The 13,248-nt window shown below is 35.2% G+C and overlaps 1 protein-coding gene across 11 annotated transcripts; it reads right to left on the reverse strand.

The window, feature by feature from the left end:
- Nucleotides 1-1,305: 1,305 nt before the first annotated feature.
- On the reverse strand, nucleotides 1,306-9,496 carry LOC118059917 (two-component response regulator-like PRR73). Of its 11 annotated transcripts, none has more exons than XM_035072938.2 (11): nucleotides 9,350-9,496; nucleotides 9,005-9,041; nucleotides 8,102-8,149; nucleotides 7,645-7,959; nucleotides 5,323-5,484; nucleotides 5,081-5,214; nucleotides 4,578-4,751; nucleotides 3,565-3,745; nucleotides 3,008-3,452; nucleotides 2,170-2,920; nucleotides 1,306-1,770 (listed from the first exon to the last, which is right to left on the reverse strand). In XM_035072938.2, exons 4-11 carry the CDS (start codon nucleotides 7,907-7,909, stop codon nucleotides 1,663-1,665), a joined length of 2,220 nt encoding a protein of 739 aa, XP_034928829.1. In that variant the 5' UTR covers nucleotides 7,910-7,959; nucleotides 8,102-8,149; nucleotides 9,005-9,041; nucleotides 9,350-9,496; the 3' UTR covers nucleotides 1,306-1,662. The 11 variants fall into 11 exon arrangements, with proteins under 11 accessions (XP_034928829.1, XP_034928823.1, XP_034928827.1 ...); XM_035072932.2 differs by having other exon boundaries at nucleotides 7,645-8,002; XM_035072936.2 differs by having other exon boundaries at nucleotides 8,971-9,041.
- Between the last annotated feature and the right edge of the window lie 3,752 nt (nucleotides 9,497-13,248).

Here is a 13,248-nt window from a genome sequence, read left to right on the forward strand (position 1 = left end):
TTATAAAAAAAGTCTAACGGTCATGGAACTGGGTAGCATCATCTCAAACTGAAAACTTCCCCTTTGCTTTGACATAATGGTTTCGAGACTGCAAGCTAAAAGCTTAAATCTGATGCTGCGACTAATTGCTCCCGTTTCACCTATTTTATCATTATTTTATTTTGCTGCAGTTGACAATTTTGAACAGGGGAATATGCAATGTGAGGGGGAGCTCAAAGAACAAGATAAGCAATTTCCACTTCATGGTCAAGAAAAAAGTGTTGACTACTTCCATCCCCGTACTCAAACTTAAGGAGCCAAACTCGCCGTGTTTGGATCGACACTTGCCTTTTGTGAAGGGAGCAAAGATTTCTAGTTATCGGAACTGTGCAAAGAGGCTGCATATTTTTTCATGTGGAGAGGAGGCATGTGTCCAGTGATGAAAATTACAAGAAAAATGTGATCTTCCAAAAAGAATGAAAATAGATTTCCTTTTTTTTCCTGAATTGAATTTCCTGATTTATCTTCAGCGTCAATTTGCAACCATTGTTTTTCGTCTTGTTTGATGAGCATTTCAAAACCAGCTCAAAACAAATAGAATTGGGAATACTTATGATGTACAGGTTCAGTGGTTTTTGAGCTTCATCTCAAAAGTCAGAACTGAAGTGTCAGTTTGCCACTCTAGCCACTCCCTACGAATAGATTCATGCATGCTCCAAAAAAAAAGGTTTTTAAAAAAGGCAAAAATATGTGTTACGTAATTTATCTTGATCATCGTTAGAACAAAATTATGTACTGACATGTTCCTGCAGATGTCTCGCTGGGGCTTGGAACCTGCCCTGAAAGATGGTACTGTTATGATAGCTTGCAGCAATAATCTAACTCGACAACGATAACTGGCAGAGAAAGAATCTTAACATAAAGTGAGAAGCCAAACCTCTTCCTCTGAATTTTTATTTGCTTTTTTTTTTTCCTGACTAAACTTTGATTCGGAGGTTGAACTAATTGCCTGGAGCTTGTCTAGGTTTGACAACCGTCTTGGAATTCTTGCATAATGAATTCATGGGTTTACATAACGTGTAGGCCTTAAGGGAAAATATCCTCGGTAAAAAATTATAGTTTATGGAGTGCTTTTGCGGTATCATCAATTCGTCACGAGTTTTTGCCTCATGTGCAATGGTCTACTCACCACCTCGCTAGGGTAGCCGATGATTCAGTTCCAGAGTCACCGGATAATTTGATTACGGGGCCTTTTCAAACATTCATGGTCTACCGACCCCGAGCAATCATCACGTTGGATTCCTTGTTTATGATAACAGAAGAAACAAAATGAGAACAGAGGCATTATAATTAGAGAACAGAATCCATACAAGGAGAACAAATGATAACCTTTCAAGTTTCAGGCAGTCCTGTAAACTACAATACAACACAGATTGAGAAGCTCATTTATTGGAGAAGGCTACCCCGTGACGGGTTACCTTCTATCTAGTTGTAGTAGTCCGTGGCAGTAACATGTATATTAGTCCACATTCATAGAATAGTCCAAGATGTCCTTCTGAACAGCTCGTTACACAGTTAATAATTTGTCTTTGATAACAGCGGTTCTGTAATTTTTCCTGCCAAGCATAATCCAACCGATCTCAGGCACAAAATTCCCAAGGCACAAGCTGGTAACAGGTCAGATTAGCTATGTGCATCCTCATCTTTATGTTCAAATGCTACTTGTCGCACAAATTGTCCTCGGACACGGGGTCTGTGTTCTGCCAGGTTCTTCCTACTCTGGTATCGAACCTAGAAAAGATTATGTAAATACAAGGTAAACTTTAAATACTACAATATAGAAACAACAGGTAACATCATAATAGATGCTTTATTCTTAGTTTCACAAATTTACTTAGATGACTGTTGGGATAATTAATGTTTTCAATGCTAATACTAGTAAAGAAAATGTCTGCTGCTTGATGAGTCATACGTCCTTGGTGATTGATCTTAGTGTTCGGTGTTTATCCATGCACAAATAAGTAAATAATTGAGAGATATTTTTACTCTTTGGATGTCTCACAAAGTTCAAATTATCCATCTTTTACCAAGATTATCTACATGCTAGGACTCTTTTCACCAAAAGTTCCTTTAAGAGAAAATAAATGAGTTCTAAGCTTGTATCTAATTATGCTGCAATTTCAGTTATACCTTCTTCTCAAAGCATCTCTCCTTCCTCTTCTGGCGGAATTTGTTCAATGCAGCCTCTCTCGGTGCAAAGCAATTTTGACCGCTCCTGCTCCCACTTTCATCACCTGTACCAGGATTTTCATCTTTTCCAGCTGCCCCACTATTGCTCTCCAAGTTTATTCCTCTGGGATTCAAAGCAATGCAGCTCTCATTTTGGCCATTGCTCCCATTCATACTGTAATTACCAGCATTTCCTTCCATGGGTGTACTCAACATGTTAGATGACCCACACTGGGGGCCTGCAGCTGCCATTTTTTTCAAAGACAAATCATTACAGATGGTGAAAGGCATGTTATGAACACAGTGACGATGGTGTTGCACTTGGCCTTGCTGGTTCATGCCTCTTGATTGAGCCAGAATTGTGTTAGCGATTGGAGCATCACCCGTACCCTGTATTACAGGCTGAGGAAGAGGTGTATGGTCATTCTGCACTGGCTGGAAGGCAGAAGAAGGATGGAGGCATTTAACTGTAGATTTTGGTGCTGGCTTGTCTCTGATTACCAAAGGTTTGGCGAAAGCATTATTAGTTGTAGAGCCCACATCAATGTTGTTACTACTTCCATTGGAACATATATTACGAGGTGTGCTATTTGAGTTGGATTGAAGATTTTGCATTGATTTTGTTTTTGCTGCTTCTGAACAATTGTCGAGCAGAGAAAAGCTACCTACATTCCCTGTTGGAGCCTGATCAGCGGTTGAAGCAGAATTATACCTGCATAGTAATGAAGATTCAACTTTAGGATGTACCTCCATTGAAGGACCAAAGAATGGATATGGTCAGAATCCAAATTTATCCTACCTTGAGAATGCTGAAAGGTCTGAATGTCTCAACACATTTCGGTCATTGGCACTGGCCCAAGCATCTCCAGTATCTCTCAGCCTTTTCAAAACCAGTTCAAGAGAAGGCATCTCCTTGGTCTCATAGATGACCTCATTCTTTTTGTTAGAAGAGAGACTGTTTGGGATGTCTATGATTTCACTTTCAATCCGAGGATTAGTAATGTTTGTGATGACACCCTTGAGATCATTGCCTTGGTTTCTCAATTCTGTATTGTGTTTTTCACTGTTGAGCTCCAGTTGTCCTTTCTCTAAATGCCCACTGTCCTGTTCTGATTTTATTTCACGAAATTTCTCTCCATTATTCCCTGCTATGTTGGTCAGTACCTCTTTGCTTAGATCCTTATGCTGCAAATTTGGAATTCTAGGTACTCCTATCTCCAAGTCCTTGCCCATAACAAAGTTATCTACGAATTCATTGCAGTATAATTTCAACCAAAGGTCAAGAAAAGGAGGGAGATAGGAGGTCTCAGAGAGTGAAAGTTCAAAAACAATCACTGCATACAGAACCATACATACCAAGTTCATCATCCTGCTTTCCAAACTTCTTCGTTGTAGCCAGGGGCACCCAGTTGTCACATGCCTCAGGCCTTGAGTGAATAACCTGGGCGAATGTGCTATCAGGAGGATCAGCTAATTGGTCCCATGGTAACATTGGTTTGGGACTGTCAACTTCAATGGCCCTCTTTGTCCAGGAACTCTGCAAAGACAGAGTTAATACAGAATCTTTGTTACAGGATGCGGCATTCTGTAACAAATCTGCCATGTGTTAACATTAACATGTTAAGGTACCTTTTCCTAGCAAAAAGTACCTTTCCATACATTATCTGTCTATACACACATAAAACAGATGCTCGTGTGCACACATGCACATTAACAAAACCACTGACAAACACGGGGAAGATACAGAATCGTGCAGTCTTTGATGAAATTATGCTCACTATATGGTATCTTTTTGGATATTCTGTTTAATCTATGGTTTTTTTGTTTAACTATTAATCCAGTGCTTATGCTGACAAATAACACCATCATGTACTTTTCCAATCCCCCCATCTTAATCCCTGTACATTAGTTTATGGGCTATCCCCTTAGTTAGTTGCAAAATGCTGAGATATTAACATGATAACAAGACACTGGGAAAAGATCATAAGCCCAGCTTGTACTTGTATATATTGCACCTCAATTCTAGGGTTACTGAAGTTTGATCATGGAAAGACTGAAAATGCTGAAGTTCTTCAGCATAAGACAGGAGGCAAATTTTTTACTTGAATATTCTAACTCTTGCTTGATTGCAAATAAAAGTATTGAACATGGCTAGGTACAGCATTCCAATATATAATCGCTGACAGGTGGATTTGGAGTGGTATCTTTAATAGTTTCTAATTATTAATTCCCATTTTTAACTGGCATAAAAAAATTGTGGTCCCCAAAGTACAAGGAATACCATTACCCACTACTCTATTACTATCCATGTACTTTCTTTTTTCCCTTCATAAATATCAAAGTATAAGCTTGTTCATAAAAACAAATACCTGGGTACCACTTCCATTGTCACTTCCATCCCTTGCATTCAAACCAATGCTTCCAGTGTCATCGCCATCATTGCTGTCAGCATCATTATCGGAGTCATCAGCACCTTTTGACTTTGAGGATTTTTGAGTCCGTACAGCACTCTCACTCCCACTCCCACTCCCGCTACCACTAGCCTGATGAATGATGAATAAAAAAAGCAAAACAGAATTTCAAAACTCGGCACTTTTCTGTGATCCTATATCACCGGAGTGGTAAATATGGTGAAGACAGAAAAGGCCAACAAAAATCCATACAAAGCTCCCACGATGTAAATAGTTGAAATTTGAATCCATGGTAGTGCTCCAAGCAAAATTGACATCTTCCTTTCAAGCTTGAATTTCTCAACAATTGACATGCAAATGCATCTATATATATAAATATATATGACAGACCTGAAGTTGAGGTCCAAAAATTGGTCCAAGTTATTGTTTGTTACACAAAATGGCATAAGTTAGCAACTCACGCTGTGGCACCTCCTCCAAACATGTTGCCAAAGGATTTTAAGCTCATTTTTTCGAATAGGCTTCACTAAAAAGTCAACGGCACCCTTTGACAAACACCTAAAGACTACATTCATGGAATCATGAGATGACATCACTGCACAGAAGGTCAACAGGTGTACCAGTTAAAAGCATCAATTTGTTAAGTTGAAAGTTGTAAAATATTGTCAGTTTCAAAAGAACAAAATAGTAGAAGCACACTCACTAATTACAGGAATATTCCTGCAAGTTTTGTGGCTCATAATGTTGCTTAAAAGGCCAATGCCTGACAAACAAGGCATAGCCACCTCAGTTAAAACAAGATCAATGTGATTTGTCAGATCTTGTAACAGCTTCCAAGCTTGTAGACCATTTGCTACAGCAGTAGCTAAAAATAAAAATACAGAGAAAGAGAGTGATTGTTAGCTTTATAAATGGGAAGAACAGAAACAAAGAGGAGAAAGTTCCAGGCATTTGTTGGAGTAATTAAAGAGAGTAATTTACATTATCTGTCACTTCCCTGAGAAATTACAACGTTTATCAAATTACCAATCATTACTTATATATTACATCTACGAGCCATAATTCAAAAGTTACATTAAATAAATGAAGGGAAAAAAAAGAAATGAGAGAGAGATTGACCATTGCATAATTGTATTTTATCATGCATGATAACTTTACGGCACATAAATATATAAAAAACAAAGAAAAAAATCCAATTCGTCTCGAACTCTCGTATCAAACCAAGTTATAAACTACCAGATCTAATGCCATCTAAATCCCAAAGTGAAAACTAGGTTTTTGGAAATAGTATAAAAATCATTTTGATGGAATCAAAGGAATGAGGGGGAAATGTAAGAAAAAGAACCCAACTTTCTCAAATTTTAGATCATTAGAGGATGCCATTGAGCATTGTGGTTCAATGGTGCCAAGTCCTCCTCCCCAAAACAAGAATGGGTAACCCAAAAAAAAGAAGAAGATTCTTTAGTCAAAGACCTCTGTCAAACTCTATGTAACCCAATCTCTAATCAGAAGCTTGAGAAGCATGATTAATGAGTCCTTGAGCTGAGGTGTTTATTAATAGGTGTCAAAGAACCATCTCAACCCAATAACATAAGCTGTTAGGTGAGATTCTAAGACATGATTTACATTATTCTCTAACACACCTCCTCAGGTGAACACCATTTGAGCTTGAAACTTGCACAAACTCATATTATTTTGTGCTTAATTTATATCAAATAAATAAGGATGGTAAGATTCGAACTCATGACCACTTGGTCATCAAGGCTCTGATACCATGTCAAAAAACCATCTCAATCCAAAAATTTAAGCTGTTAGGTGAGGTTCCAAGATATGATTTATATTATTCTCTAACAATAGGCAAAAATCTTGTTCTCCTCAAGAACAGAGAGGCATGAATACCATTATGAAGGAATGATCATATTAGTTGGTTGTCCTTAAACAAACACATATAAGATGGATGAGGAATGCATCTTTATTTAGGACGAAAGTCTTCTAAAACTGTCGATGAACTGGAAACAAGCTTGGAAGAAGCAATGAGGATGGTTAGTTCAATTCTCATTGCTAGCCAATCCATGCATGCTTTGAGGTTGTTGTTCATATCTTAAGAAATTTGAAATTAGGCACCTGGATGGGACTTCTATTTTGCAAAATATGAGAAATCAAAGTACATTATGAGAGAGCACAAGAGATGCAGATTAATTTGGATTGATTAATAACAACTTATCTACCCCAGGGATGTGGCATGATGAGAAGAGATTGGGGAAGGAAAGAGAACAAAGATGAAAGTGAAGGAGAAAACCACGAGAAGAAAATTAGAACAGTCAAGATAAGGAGTAACTAAATCTAAAGTCCAATCATCAAAAAATGCAACTCCAGAAAAAATATGGACTCTCATAAGTATTCATCAAACCTAATACAGAATAGGAACTGGAACCATTATTCTTCTTTCTACACCTCTCAAGGTGGACTTGCTTTTCTTTGAAATGGTATGGGGAGAAAGTCAGCACCACTAGAATAAGTTCCTAAACAAAACCATTTTAACTGAAAAAATTAAAAATGAAAATGAAAGCCCTAATGACAAACAAGATATTATATAAATGAATAATCTAGAATATTTGAATGATCTTCAAATATGTAATAATCAGGAGTGAGAGCTAGATAGACAGTTTCTTCACAATTGCCATCACTTGCATATTTTCATGTTCTTGATTTGAAATAAAAGGGATCTTCAGTTTCTTGTGCATCTCAGGGCATCACTCATCAAACTTCCTATTCTAACACACCTCGATAGAATGGAGTAGTTAAAAAAAGACACTTAACTGAAATTGCACAAGGGATTCTACAATATAAAAAGATATCATTACCGCATGCATCTTTTTAAGTTTAGGTCCTGATTCTCTGATCAAAGTAATGACAATACTTGCTAGCTCATGCACCATTCTCTTTACATGATATAAAGTATCTACTTTAGATCGCAGATCAAGCTAGCTCTTAAGCAAATGAGTTGACAGCATAAATTTTTTACCTTCATAGCCGCAATTTCGAAGCAACGCACTGACAACATGGCGAGTTGAATCATCATTTTCCACAAGCAGAACCTTTAGAGACCGACGAGGCAGGAACCTCTCCCAGTGAACCAAAGGCCCTTGAGACTGTTGCTGTTGGCTCTGAATAACAACCTGTGCAACGGTCAGGACCTGAAGCGATTCCATGCCCTTATCATTCACATCTTTTTCATCCTCATTCATCTGGGACTCACCTTCCTCTGAGAGTTCCTGGTCCTCACCCATGATCCCGTCCCTTATTTTCTTCTGCTCATCTTCTAGAATATGATTTTGATCTGCAAACCCGTTGTTCATTGAGAACATTCTTATTCATTTGAACTGTTGACATTAATCAGATTCAAGGACATTAATGAGAAACACACTGGACTGAGTAGGTGAGAAAATATTCCTAATTCTGCAAGATAGATTGCAAATTACATTATCTCCGAGATGGTAACTGCAGCAAACACAATAGCTCAGCAAGTCCTACACAAGATATACAAGTTACACATCAGATGTAATAAACAAAACCAGAATCCCCGAAATACAGTATGATGTGCATTGAATGCTCAAAGATGTTGATAGCTTAGCAATATCATACACATCGGTGGCCGAGAAATTATGGAAAAAAGACAAATTAAGTTTAATGGTTTGAGTGCTGAAAACATTAAATTGAACACGAGGTTTCCAAGTATTTAGCTTGGCAAAGTAAAAACATTTTATTTTTCTACAGACACTGAATACATCAAAGATAAGATTTGAAACTCATTCTTGAAAATGAGAAGAAGAAAAAAAGGATAAAGAGTCAAAGTTTTGTTTTTTATAATTTTAAGGCAAGCAGACAAACCTGCAACATGGAACAATTATTGATGTCTTGTCTCCCATTGCTTGCTCGAAATAAAAAATCAGACTATAAAAAGCAATAAAAGAATCCAAGAAATGGACATGAAATACAATTTACTTCATACAGCAATAAAACAAAGCTAGATCTTTAATTTTTTATCCACGTGGCCCAATCAAAGCAAGAACAATTACTCCAGAATAATCCAAGAAACTCTAATAAACCTATGTGACTTTACTTTTTTTCTCTCTGGATTTTTATTGGGAATTAGAATCATATACAAAAAATCCAAGCTAGTTTTCTGCCCCTTACTGTCCAAACTTCTTGAGTCCCTGAATTTCCATACTTCTCTTCTTCCTTCATTTCAATTTTCTCAAAAACCAAACATATTATTGTAACAGAGATCAAAATCTACCAAATTCTGACCAGGTAAACAAAAAAAAAAAACATGAATTCAAAAAATTACAAGAAAAGTAGTCCTTCATTTCTTCGAAGCAAACCTCAATAATTCAAAGCAAGCTTCTTTTCTTCAGTTTTCTAAGCAACCAAGCAGACGATAAGTTAGTAAGTTCACAGGGCAGTACAATTTCAAAATTTTCACAACAAAAAAAAATGAAAAATGAAAAAAATAAATCAATTAAACTCCAGATTTTCTCGAGAAAACAATACAGTTCGTTTCATTTTTCCAGGAAAAATTGAGCTACAGCTCTCCAGCATATCAAACAATAAAAGGAAATAATGATTTTGCCTTTTAAAATCCATTCTCCCTCTAGGTCCAGTAATCAGAATTCAAAAATTCAAGTGTTTAAAACACATATTAGAGACTGATAAAGCGAATACATTACCTTTCTAGGGTTTCACTCGCCAAATCTGAAAAGAAGAAGAAACGGCTTGACTGGTTGAGAAAAGACAAATAAAACACAGATATTGCTGGGGGAAAAAAACCTTAGAAGAGATATTATTAGACTCCAGTTTTCTCTCTCGATGACATGGACAAAATGAAGGCTCGCAGCTCTGCCATGTTAATACCACGTGGGAATCTGATTTCTGAGGTGGCATGAGATCAAAAGCCGCTCTGCGAGTCAACTTCTCGCGATACGGGGATCTAGGGTGATCCTTCTGTGTACATTTTTATTGGTACGCCAACTGCTGGCGTGGATAAAAATCATATACTAGACAAATAATTGCATTGATAAAATACAGTTAAATCTCTAAGACTTAATATGCTGGGATCATAAAGATTTATTAATTAATCAATATGTTATTTAAACTTTAAAGTTAAATCAGGATGAAAAAATATTATTTAATTAAGAATATTAATTTACCAAGTTTCCACGTAATTAATCCTCACATGCACTTTGTTATTCGAACTTGAGAGAGGAACGTGGGGACTAATAATTACAAATTAAATAGAGTTCAGTATCTGTGTTTTTCTAAGTTATATTTGAACTAGATATTATAGATTTTGATGGAGATAGAGTTCCATTGAGACCATAGCTTTTTTTATTTAAAAAAAATATTATTTTAATATATTTTAAAAAAATTTAAGTGTTTAATAGAGTTTTGAAAAAAATATTTTTTAAAAAAACTCTATTAAACACTTAAAATTTTTTAAAATATATTAAAATAATATTTTTTTATTTAAAAAACATATTTTTATCATCAACATGTACAAACTATTCAAAAACACTAACAAAATAATTTAAAATTTAAATAATTTAATAATTTTTTAAAAATAATTTAATTACAATAAACAAATAAGACCTTAATTTATATTTTTTAAAAAAAAATCATAGTAGCGCACTGTGTCAGATTAGTAATATTTTTATTTGCACTCGTTTTTTTATTAAATTTTTTTTATGTAAAAGGGCTATTACCTTACATTTAAAAAAAAAAAAAAAACAAGGAATATCTAACCATGTTAATCACATATTGATATATAACATCGCTGCGTATTTTATAAATTTAAAATGTTTTTACGAACAAGGCTAATAATAGAATTTAAATTTGGGATTGAATTATTTAACCCTCGGAAGTCGGAAGCACTAGGATTTATTTATATTTATTTATACTTTGCAATCACTTGAGAGTGGCTGGTGGAGAATTTGGATGAGGCTCCACTGTTGGAAATAAAAATCGAATGCGCCCGCGTATATGGGCAGAGGAATTCATTCGCTGACATGGAGCGTTGATGACTGCGAATGGAGGGGGTGATGAGATGTTGAGAGGATCCGGTAGATCTTATGGTGAAACGTGGCGCGGTGTGCAGCGAGTTAAAGATGTTCTTGCATTTGGGAGGACGCGAGCGTTCTGTGATGACGGAAGTATCCTTAGTGACCGCTGATTTTTTCAAGGAAAGAGAAAAGGAGGAGGCACGCGAGCAAGAAAATATCTTCGATGACATCATCATAAAGTGTCGGGTTATCGGGTTCAGGGTTCAAGGAATATGGTGCCGGGCCGGGCTGTAATCTGGTATGTGAAATGTTCGCCCTGGTTTTGGAGTTGAATTGGTGGGGAGCACCAAAATCCAATATCACTGGACCGAGAAGAATTAGCAGCTAATTAGATAGATCGATGGCACGTGTTCCTCCGTGGCCGGGACAATTTTTTTATCTGACACAAAAAAGATGCCAATGCCATGCTCACACTTTTAAAAAAGCAGGGAAAATAATGAGATTCAGGTAATTAATTTGATTGGGTTTGATGAAATTTGTTAATTTAATAATATTATTAGAAAATAAAATTAAAAAAATGGGCAATGATTTAATGCAAAAACAAGAGAGGTTCATGTCAATACTGTAGAAATATATCTTTTTGGTGTTCTTGAAAAATCCTTGTGATCTTATTTGTTAAGATAGTCTATGGAAAGCAATATTAAAAAATCAATTAACCTCAATTCCTTTTAAATAAAATGTTAAGTGATGAAATTAAAAAGAAAATTAAAAAACATCGCTTCGAATCTATTCAAGCTAGTAAAACAAGTTTACAATCTATTCGTGAAACCAAGATAACTCAATGAAAAGCAATTCAAATGAGATCAAAAGGCTTGATTCTCAAGTAAACCAAATATCAAATGAATGAAATCGAGCACAAAAATAAAATTTTTTTTTTTAAAAAAAGCAATGCAAACAAAAAGAAATTCATGAGCCAACCTTGGTAAACTCATCAAATCCATTACTTGAGACATAAGCTAACGATACAGTCATAAAAAGAAAGGTGAAAAAATAATGAATGCAAATCCCAATCAACACAGTGTCTGATGATGAAAATGAAAACATAAATAATTTTTTTTTTAAAGAATGAATCTAACTTAGTGTAGTCTTTCAAACTTATTACATGGATCATGAAATCGAATTAAACCATAAAAGACAAACCTTGAAAAACTCATGAAGTCATATTCCCAATAAACCAAATGAAGAGGGGTAAATTGAAAAAAAAAAGATAAAAAAAACAAAAAATATATTTGAAAATAAAGAACCTAATATGGTACTAAAAAAAAAAGAATTCAAACGTTGAGGAGTGAGATTGAAAAAAAAACTAGAAAATTATGGGAAAAAAATAATAAAATTAAAATAAAGTAATATGATACAGTAAAAAAAATATAAATGAAATATGAAAAAATTAACAAATGACCACATTGTTTTGAATTATTGTATGAACAACATGTTTTCCAAACCCGTCAAATGAGAAAAAGATGGGGGAGGGGGAATACATTGTTGGAGCTCCACTATGCAAGTAGCGATAACATGCATCACATCATATTGAAGGAGGGGTGGCGGCGAGAAGCTTAGAAAAGTACTTTGAGAAGCTCAGAAAGCCAACAACTTTTTTCATCTAAATTATTATTATTATTATTATTATTATTATTATTATTTTGATTTACGTGGGTGTCCGGGCCAGCTTGTGTGCACCACGACTAATCTCACGGCTCACTGAACATCCTGCAAACCCAGTGAGCATGTAAGGCACCGCGGGGTGACAGGCGTGCACGGTAAGGTTTGAACCCAAGATGCAGAGGAAGGGAACAAATCCCTTCAACCGCTGGACCAAGACCTCAAGTGCAACTAATATTGTATTTTAGTCAACTTGTTAGTTGCTGAAAAAACCATAAGAAATGATGAAAACACCCTTCACCATAACTTTAAGAAAAAATAATTTTAAGGTTAATTATGATATTTACTATGAAAAATATGTTGAAAAGCCTCTTATCATCAAGTTCAATTAATTTAGCTTCAAATGTCCTTTAGTCAACTTGTTCATTGCTGAAAAATTCATAAGAAACGAGGAAAACACCCTTCACCGTAACTTTTTTTTAAAATAATTTTAAGGTTAATTTTGATATTTTACAATGCAAAAAATGTTGAAAAGCCCCTTATCATCAAGTTCAATTAATTTAGTTATCGAGGGCAGTTTAATAAATTTACCAAGAAGTTAAGAAGTGAAAAGACCTAGAACCTCTGAATTGATAATTTAATTCCATAGAAAATACCATTTCACCTCTAACAAAGTTCTGAATTTCGTGACAACAAAGATAAAATGGTAAATCTATTGTTTTAATTCACAATAAAACGGGAGAGGGTCCATAATAAAAAATTGATGAGTTTATTATTATTATTATTTTATATAATTAGTCAATAGGGTCATCAACAGATCGGCTCTTAAGCACAATTCAATCCGATTATGATACAATCATGATAATTTATTAAATTACGATGATATGAAACCAATTATCACCCTGAAAAGA

Source organism: Populus alba, chromosome 10 (assembly GCF_005239225.2).
Source record: "Populus alba chromosome 10, ASM523922v2, whole genome shotgun sequence".
Taxonomy (NCBI): Eukaryota; Viridiplantae; Streptophyta; class Magnoliopsida; order Malpighiales; family Salicaceae; genus Populus; species Populus alba.

Bases quoted from the DNA above. Each gene is read 5' to 3' on its own strand.
- LOC118059917 (XM_035072932.2), bottom strand. From the start codon at position 7,987: ATGTTCTCAATGAACAACGGGTTTGCAGATCAAAATCATATTCTAGAA. The intron at 5,215-5,322 runs GTGAGTGTGCTT...CCTTCTGTGCAG, and splicing joins CAGGAATATTCCTGTAATTA to TGATGTCATCTCATGATTCC. The intron at 1,771-2,169 runs GTATAACTGAAA...AATCTTTTCTAG, and splicing joins AGAGATGCTTTGAGAAGAAG to GTTCGATACCAGAGTAGGAA.